The sequence below is a fragment of the Drosophila nasuta genome, chromosome 3 (genome assembly GCF_023558535.2).
Source record: "Drosophila nasuta strain 15112-1781.00 chromosome 3, ASM2355853v1, whole genome shotgun sequence".
NCBI classification, from domain to species: Eukaryota; Metazoa; Arthropoda; class Insecta; order Diptera; family Drosophilidae; genus Drosophila; species Drosophila nasuta.
This window is the reverse complement of record NC_083457.1, coordinates 51,818,770-51,835,247: the sequence shown is the minus strand read 5'-3', so window position 1 is coordinate 51,835,247 and position 16,478 is coordinate 51,818,770. Positions and strand designations below refer to the sequence as shown.

The 16,478-nt window shown below is 33.7% G+C and overlaps 1 protein-coding gene across 8 annotated transcripts in view; it reads left to right on the top strand.

Annotated features, from left to right (window-relative positions):
- The window catches only part of LOC132789181 (band 3 anion transport protein), a 38,115-nt gene that overhangs the window by 9,322 nt on the left and 12,315 nt on the right, over positions 1-16,478 (top strand). For 6 of the 8 annotated variants that reach the window (XM_060796992.1, XM_060796988.1, XM_060796987.1 and 3 more), the window contains exon 2: positions 1,498-1,779. In XM_060796992.1, coding sequence (XP_060652975.1) covers positions 1,702-1,779 — 78 coding nt within the window. In that variant the 5' untranslated portion in view covers positions 1,498-1,701. Of the gene's footprint in view, positions 1-856; positions 983-1,497; positions 1,780-7,705; positions 8,129-16,478 lie in introns of those variants that run through there. The other 2 variants (XM_060796985.1, XM_060796989.1) reach the window with 2 other exon arrangements.

Sequence of the window (16,478 nt, the reverse complement as noted above, 5' to 3'; positions counted from 1 at the left end):
ATAAATGTACGTACGTACATATGTGTAAACCTAGAAAAAAGTACTGATAGAAAAAGTGTGATAAAGATTGATTGAAAAAGTGTGATTGAAAATCAAAGCAATTAAAAGAAATGTTCAAGAATTTGTACAATTTGCATTGATATAACATTCTGTATTATAGAGCTCTAGAGCCTAAAAGCTTTCCATACTTCTAACATATAGTATCAGACAGCGTAAGTCCGGAAATTTCTATATTTGCGCTATCTATCACGTTAGTTTATTAGTTAATAACTTGCTGCCAAATAATGGCACAGAGCTCGTAAGTAATGCAACTCAGAGGTGTATCGAGGTGTGTGTGCGAGTGTGTTTACGTGTGTGTGTGTGTATCGAGTATGTGTATGTGTGTGTGTCGAACAGCTCAAGTTTAATCCAGGGCCAAACTAAAGACAAACACACATCGAAATAGAGTCATCAATTTTATCGCAGTGCGAATCGAAGTGAATCGAATGGAGGTGGGAAGAAGAAGAAGTTTCATTTTGTTTATAACTAAGTCGCTGGCTGGTCTGGTCTGGTCACATTGCGCTTACATAATCGAAAGAAGAAGAAATAACTGCGACGAACCTGAAAATAAATACGTATACGTAGGCTATAGAAATAGGCCGTATCTAAGCACGAGACTCATGTCGGATTGTCTGCAACAACGACGACACTCGATACACTCGCGACTCATCCATTAACACCACACACCACACACTACGAATACTACGAACACCACGAACGAATCGGGTGGGGAAAAATGTTCTGGGTAGCAGACATAAATCAGAGCTAACGCAGCGGCAACAGGTTCACATGGCTTTCGTTTGTCATTGAGCGTGCCTCGCGCTTTAAGTTTGTGTTTTATTCGCTTGTGTATCCTATAGATACTTCAACCTGTATCCTATAGATACTTCGTGTTGATAATTCAATTTGTGGAAAGCACAAAACAAAACAAAGAACGCAAAAGGTGCCCATTAAATAATTTAGATGCCAGCCAACACGCAAAAAGTCCTTTGACTTGTGACACTCGAAATTCGAATTCGATACTCTCAAGACAGTCTGAATTGCAATTCCGAGTGTCGCGAGTCGCAAATTGTTAAAAAAGAAAAGAAATATTAATAGAAATGGAAATAGAAATGAGAAAATGGAAATGAAAATGACTCCCAAAATGGCAAGTCAAATGCCAGTCATTAAGTGACGATCAGTGTTGTCTGGCATCATCATCATCATCATTCAGCATTCATCATTCAGTAGTGTCTTCAATATGTATTCAGAATTGAACAAGTGATATATAAAAGTCGCGTGCTTTCGACAATTCCCAGTTCTCGGCATTCAATTCCCCAAGTTGTGCGTGCGACAAACATTAAACATTTGACTTTAATTGAGTCGCATCGCACAATTTTATTGCTCAGTCTGCTTATTAATGAAATTGCCTTCTGAAGTGTATAACCTTATCTTATTCTTTCTCTCTCTCTCTTTCAGTTGAACATTGTTTGATCGCATCGAATGCCGAGATTCTTGAAGCTCTCGCAGTGGCCACCGCGATTCAACTATAGTTCAATGCAAGTTCGCAGGTTTTGCCGCCTTCAGATTATCAAATAGACAGTTCGCCCCCCATTAAAACGATCCTCTCAAGGATCGCTCGTGATCAATTTATACATTTTTTTTTAAGAAGACGCCGACAAGATGAGTTTCAGTTCGGCCAGCGGAAGAGAGAACAATGTTCGCAAATTGTCCTTCCTCGGCTTCAATACAAAGAAAAAGGTGAGTGACAACCACATGAAAAGCGAGTTTCTAATTTAATTATAAATTCAATTTACGTCAATGCACAGAAATTGGAGTAGCTTCAATTTTTCAATTTTAGAACTTAATTTATACAGTAGAAAACAATTTTGTTGTGCAGTTGTTTGTTTACGAAATTTAATCCATCAATTAATAACAATGAAAAACTTAAGGAATTAAAAAATAATATGTATACAATGAATTTAAGTATGAGAAATTAGAATTAGCTTTCTATATTTGAGAATTATATTATGGGGAGTATTTAAGACGAACGTAGTTAAAAGACAAGAGGGAAATTCAGTGCTCGAGATGTTTAATCCATCAATTAATAACAATGAAAAACTTAAGGGTTTAAAAAAAAAGACTTTCAAATAGAACATACATTGAAAGCTTTTAAATAAATTAGCTTTTTATATTTGTGAATTATATTTTAGTGAGCAATTTGAATAAACGTTGAGAGAGGACAAGACAGAACCTTAATGTTATAGATGTTCAGTTAATTGATTGTGTAATAGAAATTTTGTATTTCTTCAAGAAATGAATTTAAAAAAGTGTTTCTTACATATAATTAAGACAAAGTTGTTATAATTGTTGCTTAGCATTAGAAAAAACAATTCATTCCATATAAGAGAATATTTTATGTGATATTAGAGACAAGTCAAGAAAGAAATTCTGTGTTTATGTATTCGGGATTGAAAAATTAATACGGTCATGGCGAAATTTAAAGAACATGATTTTAGTAAACATTTCAAGTGAGTTAATTACTTAACTACAATATTTATAGATGCGATCAGATATGAAAAAATGTAGAAGTTATTGAATAAATGTTTTATATGAAGAAATGTTATACAGCAAAAAGGGTTTTAGCTTGTTTATTTGACTATATGGTATGTTTAGAACTCACATTTAATATTTATATATTAGTAATTTTGCGGTATATTAATGTGGTATATTTTAAGAACTCTTTTGCTTTTATAAAAAATGGGTATTTTGATCATATTCATAAATTATATTTTATTACAAAATTTCATTGAGATAAATTTATTAAATAAATTTAATTACAAAATTTCATTGGGATAAATTTCTTAAATAAATTTTATTCAAAAATAGTTGTTTAATAGTTGGTATAGTTTTATGCTAGCCAAATGAATTGTTATGTTCTTCTCAATGATATTATTTAAAAACCTATTCTATTACTTACAAATATGGAACATCAAAAGATACTCTCTTCAAAAACTTCTTTGGTTTTTACATTGTCAAATTTATTACGTAAAAAAGTTGAATCTTTAAAGTTAAATAGCTTAAACTTGAAACTCAGAAACATACTTTGATTTTTACAACTAATAATGCCAAAGTCGAATGCAACTACCCGTTTTGTAAGCTATACTTACTGCAGGGTATTTAGGTGCTTATTAAAGACTTGTAATTTACCTCCTTGAATTTTACATATGAAAATTAAGAACTGAAATAAGTTGAACCTTGAAAAGGAACAACTTTAAATTTGAAACTCAGACTCATCTACCCTTTACGTAGGGTATTCTAACTGCAGGGTATTTCGATGCTTATTAAAGACTTTTAAATAACCTCTTTGATTTTGACATTTTCAAATTTATTACTTAAAAAAGTGGAACCTTTAAGGAGAACAACTTTAAAGTTGAAACTTTAATTATTCACAATTAACTAAAGGAAAGTCGAATGCAACTACCCGAAGTATTCTTACTGCAGGGTATTTAGATGCTTATTAAAGACTTGTAATTAACTTCTTTGATTTTTACATTTTCAAATTTATTGCTTAAAAATTTGAAGCTTCAAGGAGAAATACTTTAAAGATGAAACTTAAAAAATGCTTTATTTATTTACAATTAACTAAAGAAAAGTCGAATGCAACTACCCGTTTTGCAATCTATTTTTACTACAGGGAATTGAGATGCTTATTAAAGATTTGTAATTAAACTATTTGATTTATACATTTTCAAGTTTATTAGTTGAAAAAGTTGAAGTTGAAAGATAAACTTTGAAACTCAACAATAAATACTTTTTATTATTTACAACTAGTTAAAGCAAAGTCGAATGTTTCAATCCTATTCGTAAGCTATTCTTACTGCAGGGTATTGAGGTGCTTATTAAACATTTTTGTAATTAGCCAGATTGCACATAGAATTGGCAATGAATGCGAGATTTCCATTCAAATCGCTTGACATCCATTTGTCATGTGTTGTCATCGAGTATGCGAATGTGCTTCCTAATGTTCAATCCATTCGCTAATAAACTGTCTAGATAGATCTCTCTCGCTATTTGTTTAACTAATCTGTGGAACTACTTACTTAAGTCTCGGTAATTTTCCACAAAAATTCAATTGATTCGATCGTCGATCGTTTGGCAAAAAATGCGTTTGACTTTCGCGTTTTGTTCATATGCATTTTTATTATTATTAATTCGTTTTGGTGTTTTTATTTGTTATTGTTGTTGCTGCCAGCGTTTCGCGTAATGTCAAGTAATTGTTATTGATTTTTGTTGTTGTTTTTATCGCCTCACATTTCCGCAGTTGTTGTTGTTGTTATATTTGCCCGGCAGGCAGTCAGTGACACAATTTAAAAACCAGTTTGGGTTTCGATTTTGATTTCGATTTCAAATTCGATTTCAAATTCAGTTTCGCTTTCGCGTGCCAATGGCCAATAGACAACTAGGAGCGTTTTGGGGGGATGCAAGGCCTGCGGGGGAGAGGAAAATACGAGTAATCAAGCTCATTCATTCATACAAATGTGTTACAGTTAAGCTAGCAAGCGAACATATTACGTATACGCCGCTTGGCAGCAGGCAGCATCAACAACGAGGGCGGCTTTAAGGCCAAAGCGTAATGAAAAAAGGCTTATGCCAAAGAAAAAAAAAAAACAAAAATAAAACAACAAAAGCGTTGTGTGAATACAAAACGAGAGCAAAACAAAAAAACGCAACACAAAAACTAAACACAAAACGCACTTTTAATTGTGCGTCTAAATAGAGAACAGCAAACAGCGAGTAGTGAATAAAAAGAGAGAGAGAGAGGGAGAGAGAGGGAGAGAAAGAGAGAGAGAGAGAGAGAGAGAGAGAGAGAGAGAGAGAGAGAGAGAAAGAGAGAGAGGGAGATAGAACAGTTAACGGGGCACACAGGAAGCTCGTTTGACATTCAAAGTGGGTGGACAACTAGACAGACAAGCGGGCAGCCAAAGCAGACAGAGACGGGTAGAAAGAGAGAGAGAGAAAGAGACACATACACAGTCAACAGTCGAGTGTCGACAGTCAACAAAACAGGAAATCAATATTCGTGGTCAAGGTTGCAACTGCAACTGCAACTAATACAAATACAACTACAACTACAAATGCGAATGCGAGTGAGACTATAAAAAACAAAAACAATAACAAAGTGTTTGGCATTGGCATTGGCCTGTAAGTGCTCGTAATCAAATCGTTGACACCTGAGTTGAAACTCGCCCCCCTCTAATTCCCCCTCCTACTCGTTGACTATTAACTTAATTGACTAGGTGGAGAGAAGGCAGCAGCTGTCGCAAAGTGAAAGGAAGCGCGCCCCAAAAAGTAGACTATGATTTAGGCGCGCAACATTTCAATTACTTGTTAGTTTGCCCCGCGGGTGCTTTCTCTGCCTCTTCCTCTCTTCCTCTTCCACTCTCCCTCTCTCTTTATCATTCTCTGCTTGTGTGTGTATCTGTGTGAATGTGCCAACGATGAATACTCAGTCCACCTGTTATCACTCGTAATTGTCGGCGACAGCCTAAGCACGCACATGCGCCTCCTAATGAGGCACATTGGTTATAAAGCCATTCACAATTCAATTACAACATTACGCCAGCATATATGAAGGAAGGAAATAATATTATGAATACGAGAAGTAGCATAGAATATTCTACTTTACTTATTACTCTAACTAAACAAAGAGCGAAATAACATATAGAACTTAATTTAAAATACATGCAAATTATAAGTTATACATTAAATTATAAAAAAATCAATAATAAATATTACTACTACTTTCTCTATTTTTATATAATTTGTATCTTTGTTTGTTAGTTTACTTTGTTAGTTGAAGCATATTTATTATTTCATTAAACTGTTTGCTTCAAAAAAATACACAATTTATTAAATCTACTGAAAATTCATTCTTCTGTCAAATCAAATAAAATCGTAATTGCTCTAAAATATAAAGAGAGCTGAGGTATTTCATTATTTCATTAAACTCCATACTTTAATTTCACAAAAAGTAAACTAACAAACAAAATTTAATAAAAAATGTAAGAAATATAATATAAATTTATTCTTTCACAACAAAGCATTTAAAATAATTACAACTTAATTGCTTCACAAGCCTCATGTAAAATTCATTTAAATGTTTTAAGTATAAAACTTTTGTTTCTAGCAATTAAACTTTATTAAATCATGCATAGCATATTGTATAAAATTGTTTTAAAGAGCGAAACAATTTTAAATCACTCAAATGTTCTTTTTTAATTTAAAACCAAAAATTCATTCTTGCATTTGCCGACTTTAAGGTTGTGGGAATGTATTTCAAAAATGCAATTATATAAAATTTATAATTTAATTATTTTAATATTTATTTTTTTAATTTATTTTTTATTTTTTACCGATAAAAAATATAAAAATTATTTTAAAAATTGAATTGCATAAAATTGTTTTTGGAGATTCAAAGATTTGTTATTTGTTTAAAAATGCATATTATATTATATTATTTTATTTTTTTTTTTTTGAGTTATTATTTTAGTATTTCAGTATTTTATTATTTTAATTTTTTTTGAGTTATTATTTTAGTATTTCAGTATTTTATTATTTTTATATTTTTCAATTTTTAATTTTTTGTTTTATTATTTTAGTATTTTATTATGTTATTTTTATTTTAATTTAATTATTTTATATTGAAATTTTATTACTTTCTTATTTAAAGCCAAAACTTAAATTTCTTTCATATGTGTTCTTAAAATATATAATTCTATAAAATTGTTATTGTTATTTAAATTTCTTTTCTCGTGCTAAAAAGGCACTTTACAATATTTTCCAATTCTTAAAATAAAGGTATTAATAGCAACTCCCTCGCCCAAAATAACATTACAAATTTGCTTTAGCTTTATTTATTGGCATCATCTGAAATTCCTGCTAAATTCTAAGAATGCAAATTTCTAAGAAAAAAGTCTATTCAAATAATTTCCTTACTTGCCTGCTTCGATTATTAAATGGGGGAGTATTATTTAGTTAGCAGTGTGCATTAAAGGTTTGCTAATTTGTGTGGCAACATTTTTAAAGTGAGCTTTTTTGACAAAAAAAAAAAGCTTTGCATAGACACATGCTTCCCTTTTCACACTCCCCCACTCAACACTCAACAACTCAGGCCAATGTGTTGACCTTGACCGTGTGCAAGGCTCGCTTTCGCTCTCACTCTCACCCGCTCTCTCACTCGGTCTCTCACTCTCTCACTCTCACCCGCTCTTTCAGTCTTCCCCATTCTCCTCTCCTTCGCTGAGCTTCTATTTTTTTGTGTGTGTGAATATGTAGCAGTGCGTAAAGTGCAGTTGCTGCCGAAAAGAGCTTTTTGCTGAGAGTGAGTAAGAGAGAGAGAGAGAGGTGAAAAAAAGTGCAGTTGATTTACGTCAGCAGTTGTAAAAGCCTCGGTCAACGTTTAGCTCGCCGTGGCCGTGGCCGCACATCTGAACAGCTGTTGGCGCTGCAGCAGCGACGCCGGCAGCGCAGTCGCCAGCTGTGCTACTAGTCAAAGCGAGAAAGAAGAAGAAGAAGAACAGTTATACGCGCCTTCATCGTGCGCCTGCGCATCCCAAACAGTAGAAGCAGCAAAGCAGCTGAAACATTGTCAGCCACATTTGCTGGGAAGCCTTCCCAGACGCCACAACAAATTTTGGCTTGAGAGCGCGCACGTTTTTTTCCGTGTTTCACGCGCTTTTGCATTTGCCTTGGTGTGTGTGCATGTTCGTGCGTGTTCGTGCGTGTGTGTGCGTGTCTTTTAGCGTGCGCTTGTTGAGTGAGTTGCTGCCAGTTGCTGCTGCTGCTCTTGTGCAATACTCCGTGAACTGTTAAGCAGCTCGTGGGTCAAAGTGCAACAGGCAGCAACAAAAGCAACTGTTACGAAAGTCCCCCAACAACAACAACAATAACTTAAAACAACAAAAACTTAAACAATAACTGTTACTAAACTAATAAATGCAATAACAACGACAGCTGCAGCTGCAAAAAACAACAAAAGTGAAAGTTGTGTCAAGAACGAAAACTTGAGCTGAACAGAAAAAAAAATATAATACTCGATGCGTTCAAGGTAAAAACTCACAGCACTCACAGTGTTTGATCCATAAAACTTGCAATACTTTTACTTTTCACATTTCGAAATTTACGCGCAAACACCTGCAAAAGTTTTCAAGAGCGCACAACCTTGAAAAAAAAATATATTATAAAAAAAATAACATACATATGCATTGGCCCACGCACACACAGATACACACACACATACATAGACACGCAGAAATTTTTGATAATATTATAGGCAGCACAACAAGTGAGCAGCTTGGCCACTTGCCCAGGTTATACACGTATACACACACACACACACACACGCACACATTCGCACACTTGCGTTTAAATGTTGCATACTTTTTCGGGCACAAACTCTCAGAATGTAATGTGATAAAATGGCGCACATGGGAGACGAAACGGGGCGCGGCCATGGGCCAGCCTCTTTGCGGCTCATCTTTATGCGGTTTTCTGTGTTCTCTACGTGTGTGTGTGAATTAGGCTTGGAATACGAATATTCATACACACACACACACACACACACACACAGACAGAGGGAGAAGCCAAGTGAAAAGCAATCTCAATTTCAGTATCATTTGCTCATATCGCATGCTTTGCATGCCACCTACTTACACAGCCCTTTACACACCCAATCACACACACACACACACATATGTATTGAGGCGGCAGATAATACATTGACCTTGAAGTATGCAACACTTTTGTGACTCTCAGAAGCTGAGGCTGAGGCAGCGCAGCGTCAGCACAATTACGATATGTTTTAACGCCTTTAAGAGCACAATGAACGTTTTAACCTTTTGCACGTGGCAGCTCTCGCTCTGCCCCTCCACGCCACTCCCCTTACCCATTTGCCTGTACCTTTCTTCCATTGTGTCTCACGCCCTTGCTGTCCTTCAGCTTGGTCGAGCATTTCCGCTGCGGAATTCCCATTAAATTAACACACACAACGGCACACACACAACTCCTCACAACACTGTGACAGCGACAGACAACTAAAGGAACGACAGGCAGACAAATAGACAGACGGACAGACAGACAGATGGACGGACAGACGGTGAAGCACTGAATACACAGGCTCGACTCGAGCATCGTTAATTTGTGCAAACAAATACTCAAAATGCGTTCGCCGACAAAGCAGACCCCAAAAGAATCGTCGTCGCAAATTATGCGCAACGTTCGAATGTTCGGGCATATTTCATCCGTTTTCTTTGCTTCTCTCCCCTCGAAAAGTGAAGCATAAAAAAGTGTATCTGGCTCAAAGTCAAAAGTGAAATGTAAAGTTGAACGATATTGGTTCATGTGCTGGAAATTTTTTTCACTGCCCTTTGACACAACAAAACTGAAATGGGTATATAGAAGTGCTTAAGCAAATTATTGGTTAGATTGCGAGACTGTAAAGTTTTTAATGCGTTTCTCTTTTATGACAGTCGCAAATTTCGTATTCATGTTGCTGCCGAGGAAAATAAAAATTGACAACATTATAAAAGAGAGAGTAAGAAGTTTGGGCATATGGAAACCTTGTTGTTTTTAATATTTTTTTTATTATTTATTATATTGTTTACTACATTTTTTTAATTTTGTATTGAACTTTAACAATCTTTGCTCTAAGCAAAAGGATTTTTCGTATTATGCGAAAATTAATTGACATATTTTTATGACAGTTGAAGTTTAGGAGCTCATATTGCTGAGGGGAAATAAATTTGAAAATATTTTGTACTAACGCTTGGTGTTTTTATTATTTAATAATCAATCGTGATGTTTATAGAAAACCTGTAAAGAAAATATAACAATCTTTATAATTGTTCTAAAATTAAAAACAAAGATATTACGAGTAAGAGTTTAGACATATGAAAAGTTGCTCTTATTATTTTATAATTATTGTTAATACTAATAACATTATCATTTTTTAATACTTCATTAATAAATGCTTTACGGAAACTTTAAAACAAAGAAAAATCTTTGCTTTGTCCGAAACTACTTTTATAATTATACTGAAATTGATTTACATATTTTTAATGACAGTCCACACTCTGAATTTCATATTTCTGAGAAGAAATAAAATTTAAAATATTATATCTTTATTATTTTTTAATTGTTGTTAATATTTATAAACCTATAATTTTTATTACTACATGTTTAAATGTTGTAAAGTGCATATTACAATCTTTATAATTGTTCTCAAATTAATTTACATATTTTTTATGACAGTTCAAAATGTTGTATTCATGTTGCTGTAGGGAAATAAAATTAAAACACAATGAGCAAAACTTTGAGCGTATGCCAACTTGGGTTTATTTCCTTTTAATTATACTTAATATGCCAAAATGTTAATTTTATAAACTTTTTTACAACATAATATAAATTTAGTGCTCGAAATTAATTCATAATTACTGCTTAAAATGTATTTGCATTTCATTATGTTAAGTATTCAGAATTACTTTATAATTATTTTAGAAAAATTTTGTATAGTATTTAGAATTACTCTTTATTCATAACAAAATCATATTTTATGTTTTGAAGTAGTCATAATTATATCTAAAATAAATCATTAAATTTCCTATAGTTTTTTTAGGGTATATCACTGCAACATCATTTACATTTCTTAATGGCAGCATCTTATTCGTCAGAACAAACAGTTTTAGGCGGAAAATTCGTGCACAAGTTTTGTGGATGGAGATGATAATGGGGGGAGAAGCTCTGAGAAATGTGCGACAAAACGGAGCGGTAACGACCAGTTGGGAAGGGGATGGGAAAAGGGGAGGCCGGAGGGTTGGAAGCTGGGGAACATGGACACGAACATTCCGTGGAATTTGCCACAAAACTTGAGACGGTGGCGTTTTTAATACGAACTGAAAGAGAGAGAGAAAGAGCGAGAGGTGATGAAAACTTAACTGAACTGAACTGAGCTGCGCTTGACTTGCAAACTTATTGGTTCCAGCTGCTTATATAAACTTGTGGCAACAACAATAACAACTACTAACAATAACAACAGTCAGTGCAAACACTCAAATCTGTTCAAGTTGTTTGCCACAATTTGATTCAATTTCGCAGACATGCAACATGGCAACAAAAAGTTGCTTAGGCCACGACCACATAACTTGCTTATGACTTATAAGTCACGTGCCACGTTCACTGTTCACTGTTCACTCTCTTGCTCTGCCCCCTCCCTCCCTCCCCCACAACTCTGATTTATCTTTACTTGTCCCCGCGATTCTCTTCTCCCCAGCATTCAATGTTGTCAGACCGCATCAGAAACATTCAACAACCAACTGCCACATACATGACTAACTTTTTAAGCAGCCAAGTAGCTAAATGCGGGTGTGAGTGTGAGTGTGAGTGAGTGTATGAGTGTGTGCTCGAGTGCTTACACAATTCTGTACACACCTGACTATAGGGAACAGCAAGAATATTAAATTCAATTTGTGAGTTCAATAACATTTCTGGGAATCAACAAAGATTTGCGCAAGCGTTGCGCATTCACGCTAAACTTCAAGATGGCAAAACTATTTTTAGCTAAATAGCTAAATTAGATTTCAAGCGAAGCGAACATGCGAGCTGGTTTGGTCGATATTTCAAATAATAATTGGAGGACTAATATGAGTTACTTAAATTACATTTTCAACAAGACATTGCGGGGGCATAAAAAGATGAAACGAAAAGAATTTAATTAGTTTTAATCAATTATATGTTTAAATTGAGTTATTACATTAGATTACATGAAGCATACGATGTGTTAACAGATTTAGTACCGATATTACGTATACGACATGGGTGTAAATTGAAATGTGATGACTTAAAATGCCTCGTTTAAAATAATTTCAGTTATGTTTCATGTATTAATTAAAATGAAAGTAAAAGTTAACATTTCTTTAAGTATAGATATAAGTCATATTACGTATACGACTTGAGTCAATGTTACATTGAAAAGTATTCGCATCATATTAGATGAGAAAAGAATAAATTGAAAGCAATAATTATATGAAACGTACAAGTTGTTATTAATTCCTTCAAGATATACAGAATATACAGCACTTATATTACGTATACGACTTGAATCAATGCGAAATGCTTCACAACAGTTTTGTACGAACATATTATTTTTGAGTGAGATTTCCGTATTTAAAAACAATATGAATTAGTTGCAAAAACATTATCAAGTATACGACTTGTTAACAGTACTTTTAAGTGCCAACAGCCATATTAAGTATACGACTTGATTCACTAAGAAACGTGTATTTTAAAAGAATTTTAATAATGTTCAATGAAATTATTAAAATGAAAGCAATTACTTAAAATCTTACAAATAAGACAGCACTAATATTACGTATACGACCTGAATTATTGCAAAATGTTCCCTTCAAAGGAATTTCAATTTGAAAAATTAAATAATTGAGATGAGAGCAATAGTTAAATGAAATATACATCTTTCTATATAGAAAAAAAATCAGCACTGATATTAAGTATACGACTTGAACCAGGGCGGAATATTCAATTTAAAAAAAAAAATGTTAGATGTAATGAATCAAATGAAAGCAATAATTATTTGAAGCTCACGACCCTAAAATTGCATTCTTCATATTACGCCTACGAGTGACAGCAAATTTTTTAAAAAATCTAATTAAAAAAACTTTTAAACCAAGAAGTTGAGAAATATTAAAAAAAAATATTTAAAAACATCCAAAATGAAGGAAATAATTGTATGAATCATGTGACTTGTTATCAATACTCAAATCAGCAGTGATATTACGTATACGACTTGCGTTGCTGCTTTCGCTGCCTGGCGTTCAATTTGTCTACGCCAAACATTTTGGCATTATTTCTAAAAGACTTTTCAAATATTTGCGACTCTTAGATAATCTGCGAAAACATGTTTATGAAATTTGAACAAATACTTTTGCGCCAAGAAGCGGCAAAGCAAAAAAAAAACATTGTTTGATAAACTGTCACAGTTTGTTTTTGAGCTTAACGCGTAAATCGCATAAATATCATTTTGTGAGGAAAATGCTTTGTTTTGCTCACTTCCCACTTAAGTGATTTGCGTCGTCGTCGTCGGTTGCATTTTTGGCGCTGTCGCCCGCTGGCAATGTCTATAAGATCATCGGCATTTTCATATTAATTTAGCAAAACGCAAAGCAAACAGCAACAAACGAAAATTGACAGCTCAGACAGTTGTGGGCGTTGAGGTGCAGGTGAGAGAGCAGGTGTGTCCGCGGGGGTGTAGGGGTAGGATTGAAGGCACACCATTGATTATTGTGATAAGCAACGTTGACATCGCCTGCATTGCGTTCGGCGCGTTGTCTGTGCTATCAGCGATGTTACTCGACTGAGTTGAGTAGTAGTTGCTTTTGTGGGTGGTTTTTATACCTGCTACCAAAAAGGTGGAAGGGTATTACAATTTTGTGCCTACAGGAAATGTATGTGACAAGCAGAAGGTGCCTTCTCCGACCACATAAGTTATATAGCATAGATATGTATTTTCTTGATCAGCTGAGACGAATTTAGCAATCACCATCGTTTCATATGGGTCTCAATCTGACAATCTGGTATATTTTCCTCGCTATGGTACTTTTTGAATAGAGTACTATATCAATATACCAAATACAGTTGTATTTTTGTGGAATATTTATTTGGTATATTATAGGAATAATGCCGCAAGGGTCTTAATTGCTTCGACTGACAGTATGATATATTTATTTATGTACTATATCAATATACCAAATACAGCCATTGCTATATTTTTGAATAATATGACAAAGGTCATAATTGCTTGGTATATCTTGTACTAGGAACCAAGTGCTATATCGATACACCAAGTGTGCCTTTCAGTATATTTCAGTATTTTTTGGTATATTAATTAAGTATATTTCTGTAATAATGCCACACTATTTAGCTTATATATGAAGGACACCTTCTGTACACTATGGTATATTTTGATCGATACACAAAATATTGTCTTCGGTATATTTTAGTATTTTTGCGGTTTATTAATTTGGTGAATTAAAAGAATAGTACCGCAAGGGTTGTTGCTATTTTGACTGACAATCTGGAATATTTTCAATGAATATCAGTATACCAAATACATCCTTTGGTATATTTTAGTATATTTGTGGTATATTAATTTTGTACATTATAAGCAGTACTATATCAATATACCAAATACAGCCATCGGTATATTTTAGTATTATTTGGTATATTAATTTAGTATATTTTTGGAGTAATATCATTCCGTTGAGATTTTATTCATAGATATGTTTTGTACTCTATGATATTTTTGAATCGAAATACCAAATACAGTTTTTGGTATATTTTAGTATTTTTTCGGAACATTAAATTAGTATATTTACGGAATAATACCGCACTGTTTAGCTTTTTTTGAATGATATATTTTGTACCTTAAGGTATATTTTAATCGATATTCAAAATATAGTCGTTGGTACATTTTAGTATTTTTACAGTATATTAATTTAGTATATTTTTACTCTGCGGTATATTTACATGCAGTTCTTTATTAATATACCAACTATAGTTTCCGATATATTTCAGTATTTTTTGGTATATTAATATAGTATATTTTTGGAATATTTGAGTATTTCTTTGCTATCTTATACGAATAATACCGTACTGTTTTGCTTATATTTACAGTAGATAGCAGGTATCTCATAGTCGAGCAGACTCGACTGAAGCTTTCCTACTTGTTGTGGGTGGGTGGTTGGTTGGGTGGTGCACCTGCAAATGCTTAGCTGGTAATGATGGCCTTGGCTAATGGCTGTATGACAAAATACTTTTAGTGGGCACGGTAGTCGGACTGCTATCTGCTAATCAGAAAATGGCAACAACATCAACATCATTATAATTTTCATATGCCACACACACACACACACACACACACACACACACATTGAGGCGCACAACGAGTCGATTTCCCGCTTTTCCCTCTTTTGCTCGCTTATCGATTAATTAACGTAACATGCCGCGTTACGCTTTGACTTATCACAAACACACACGCGGAAAGAGAGAACGTCAAAGAGAAAGAGAGAGAGACAGAGGAAGAGAGAGAGCGACTCGTCTGACAGATGGATAGAGACAGGACAGTTTAACGTTGGCCCGCGGACACATTTGATATTCCCACGTGCAGGCTCTCAGCGTTATTAAATTGCTATTTATAAACTCGGAACCAAACTCTGTTTACATACACACACACATACACATCTATCTATCTATTTATCTAGCGCGTTTTTCAATGTTTTCTATTGTGTTTTCCTTTGTTTTGCTCGCTTATCTATTCGCTTTTTATCAAGCAACGCAATTGTCAAGGATATCGTATATAGTATAAAGCTCCGCGATATCATAAAGTTATTAAAGAAATTTAACATAAAATGCCAAACAAAGTATGCGAGTGGGAGGAGAAGGAGGCGTGGCAGACAGGTATTATTATTATTGTCCTCTAAACAATAGAAAGGAGATGGAGGGAGGGAGGAAGTGGAGGAGACACGGAAGCAGGAGCTGGTATAAAGTTAATTTGAGTCTCATTTTCATTTTCATTTTCATTTATGTGTGTGCTTAGTATAAGATGGATTTCATGTTCAAGGTGGGAAAACCTTGAGCAAACAGTTATAAGGTGGCATTAAAGCCAAACAAACAAAACACACAGTTCGCTAATGTGCCACATTATTATAATACATGTCAGTTTAATGCTTCGACGAATGAATTTCCTTGTGTACTTTCTTGAAGAGAGCTTTAAGTATGCGGAAAATGCTCTTAAGTCCAGGCGATGAAATATGTGAAGTTGTTTTTTTCTTCGGTGCTGTTTTTTTAAACGTTGTTTAACACGACTTTTCATATACAAAATTAATGAATGTAAAAATCTTCATTAAGTTCATCAGAGTTTTGCTTGAAAGCAACTCTTAGGTCGAGCAGATTACAGTGATGTGTGTTTTCATAATAAAAGCAGATGAATGTTTTTATTTGTATTCACAAAGAAAAATATGAAATTTATCAAATACAGAACTTTTGTTTTGTTGTCTTATGTAAAAGCTCAAAATTTGTTTATTAAATTAATGAGACATTGAGAAATTGGCTACGACAAATTCATAATATACTAAATTTTAAACATTCTTGAGTGTTTTTGAAACCGTCAATAAAGCTCTGTTAATATGTAAAGCTTAAGCTACATACTATAAATTAATGTTAATTTGATGTGGTACTTTTAATATTATAATATAGAAGAAATTTAGTTATCTACATTTTAATTAAAAGTTTAAGTCTAGTAAAGCATCCGCCAAAATTCCGAAAAACAAATTTAGAAATAACTTGCTTACACACAGTTTAGTTTTTCGATTTAGAAAAATAGGAATGAA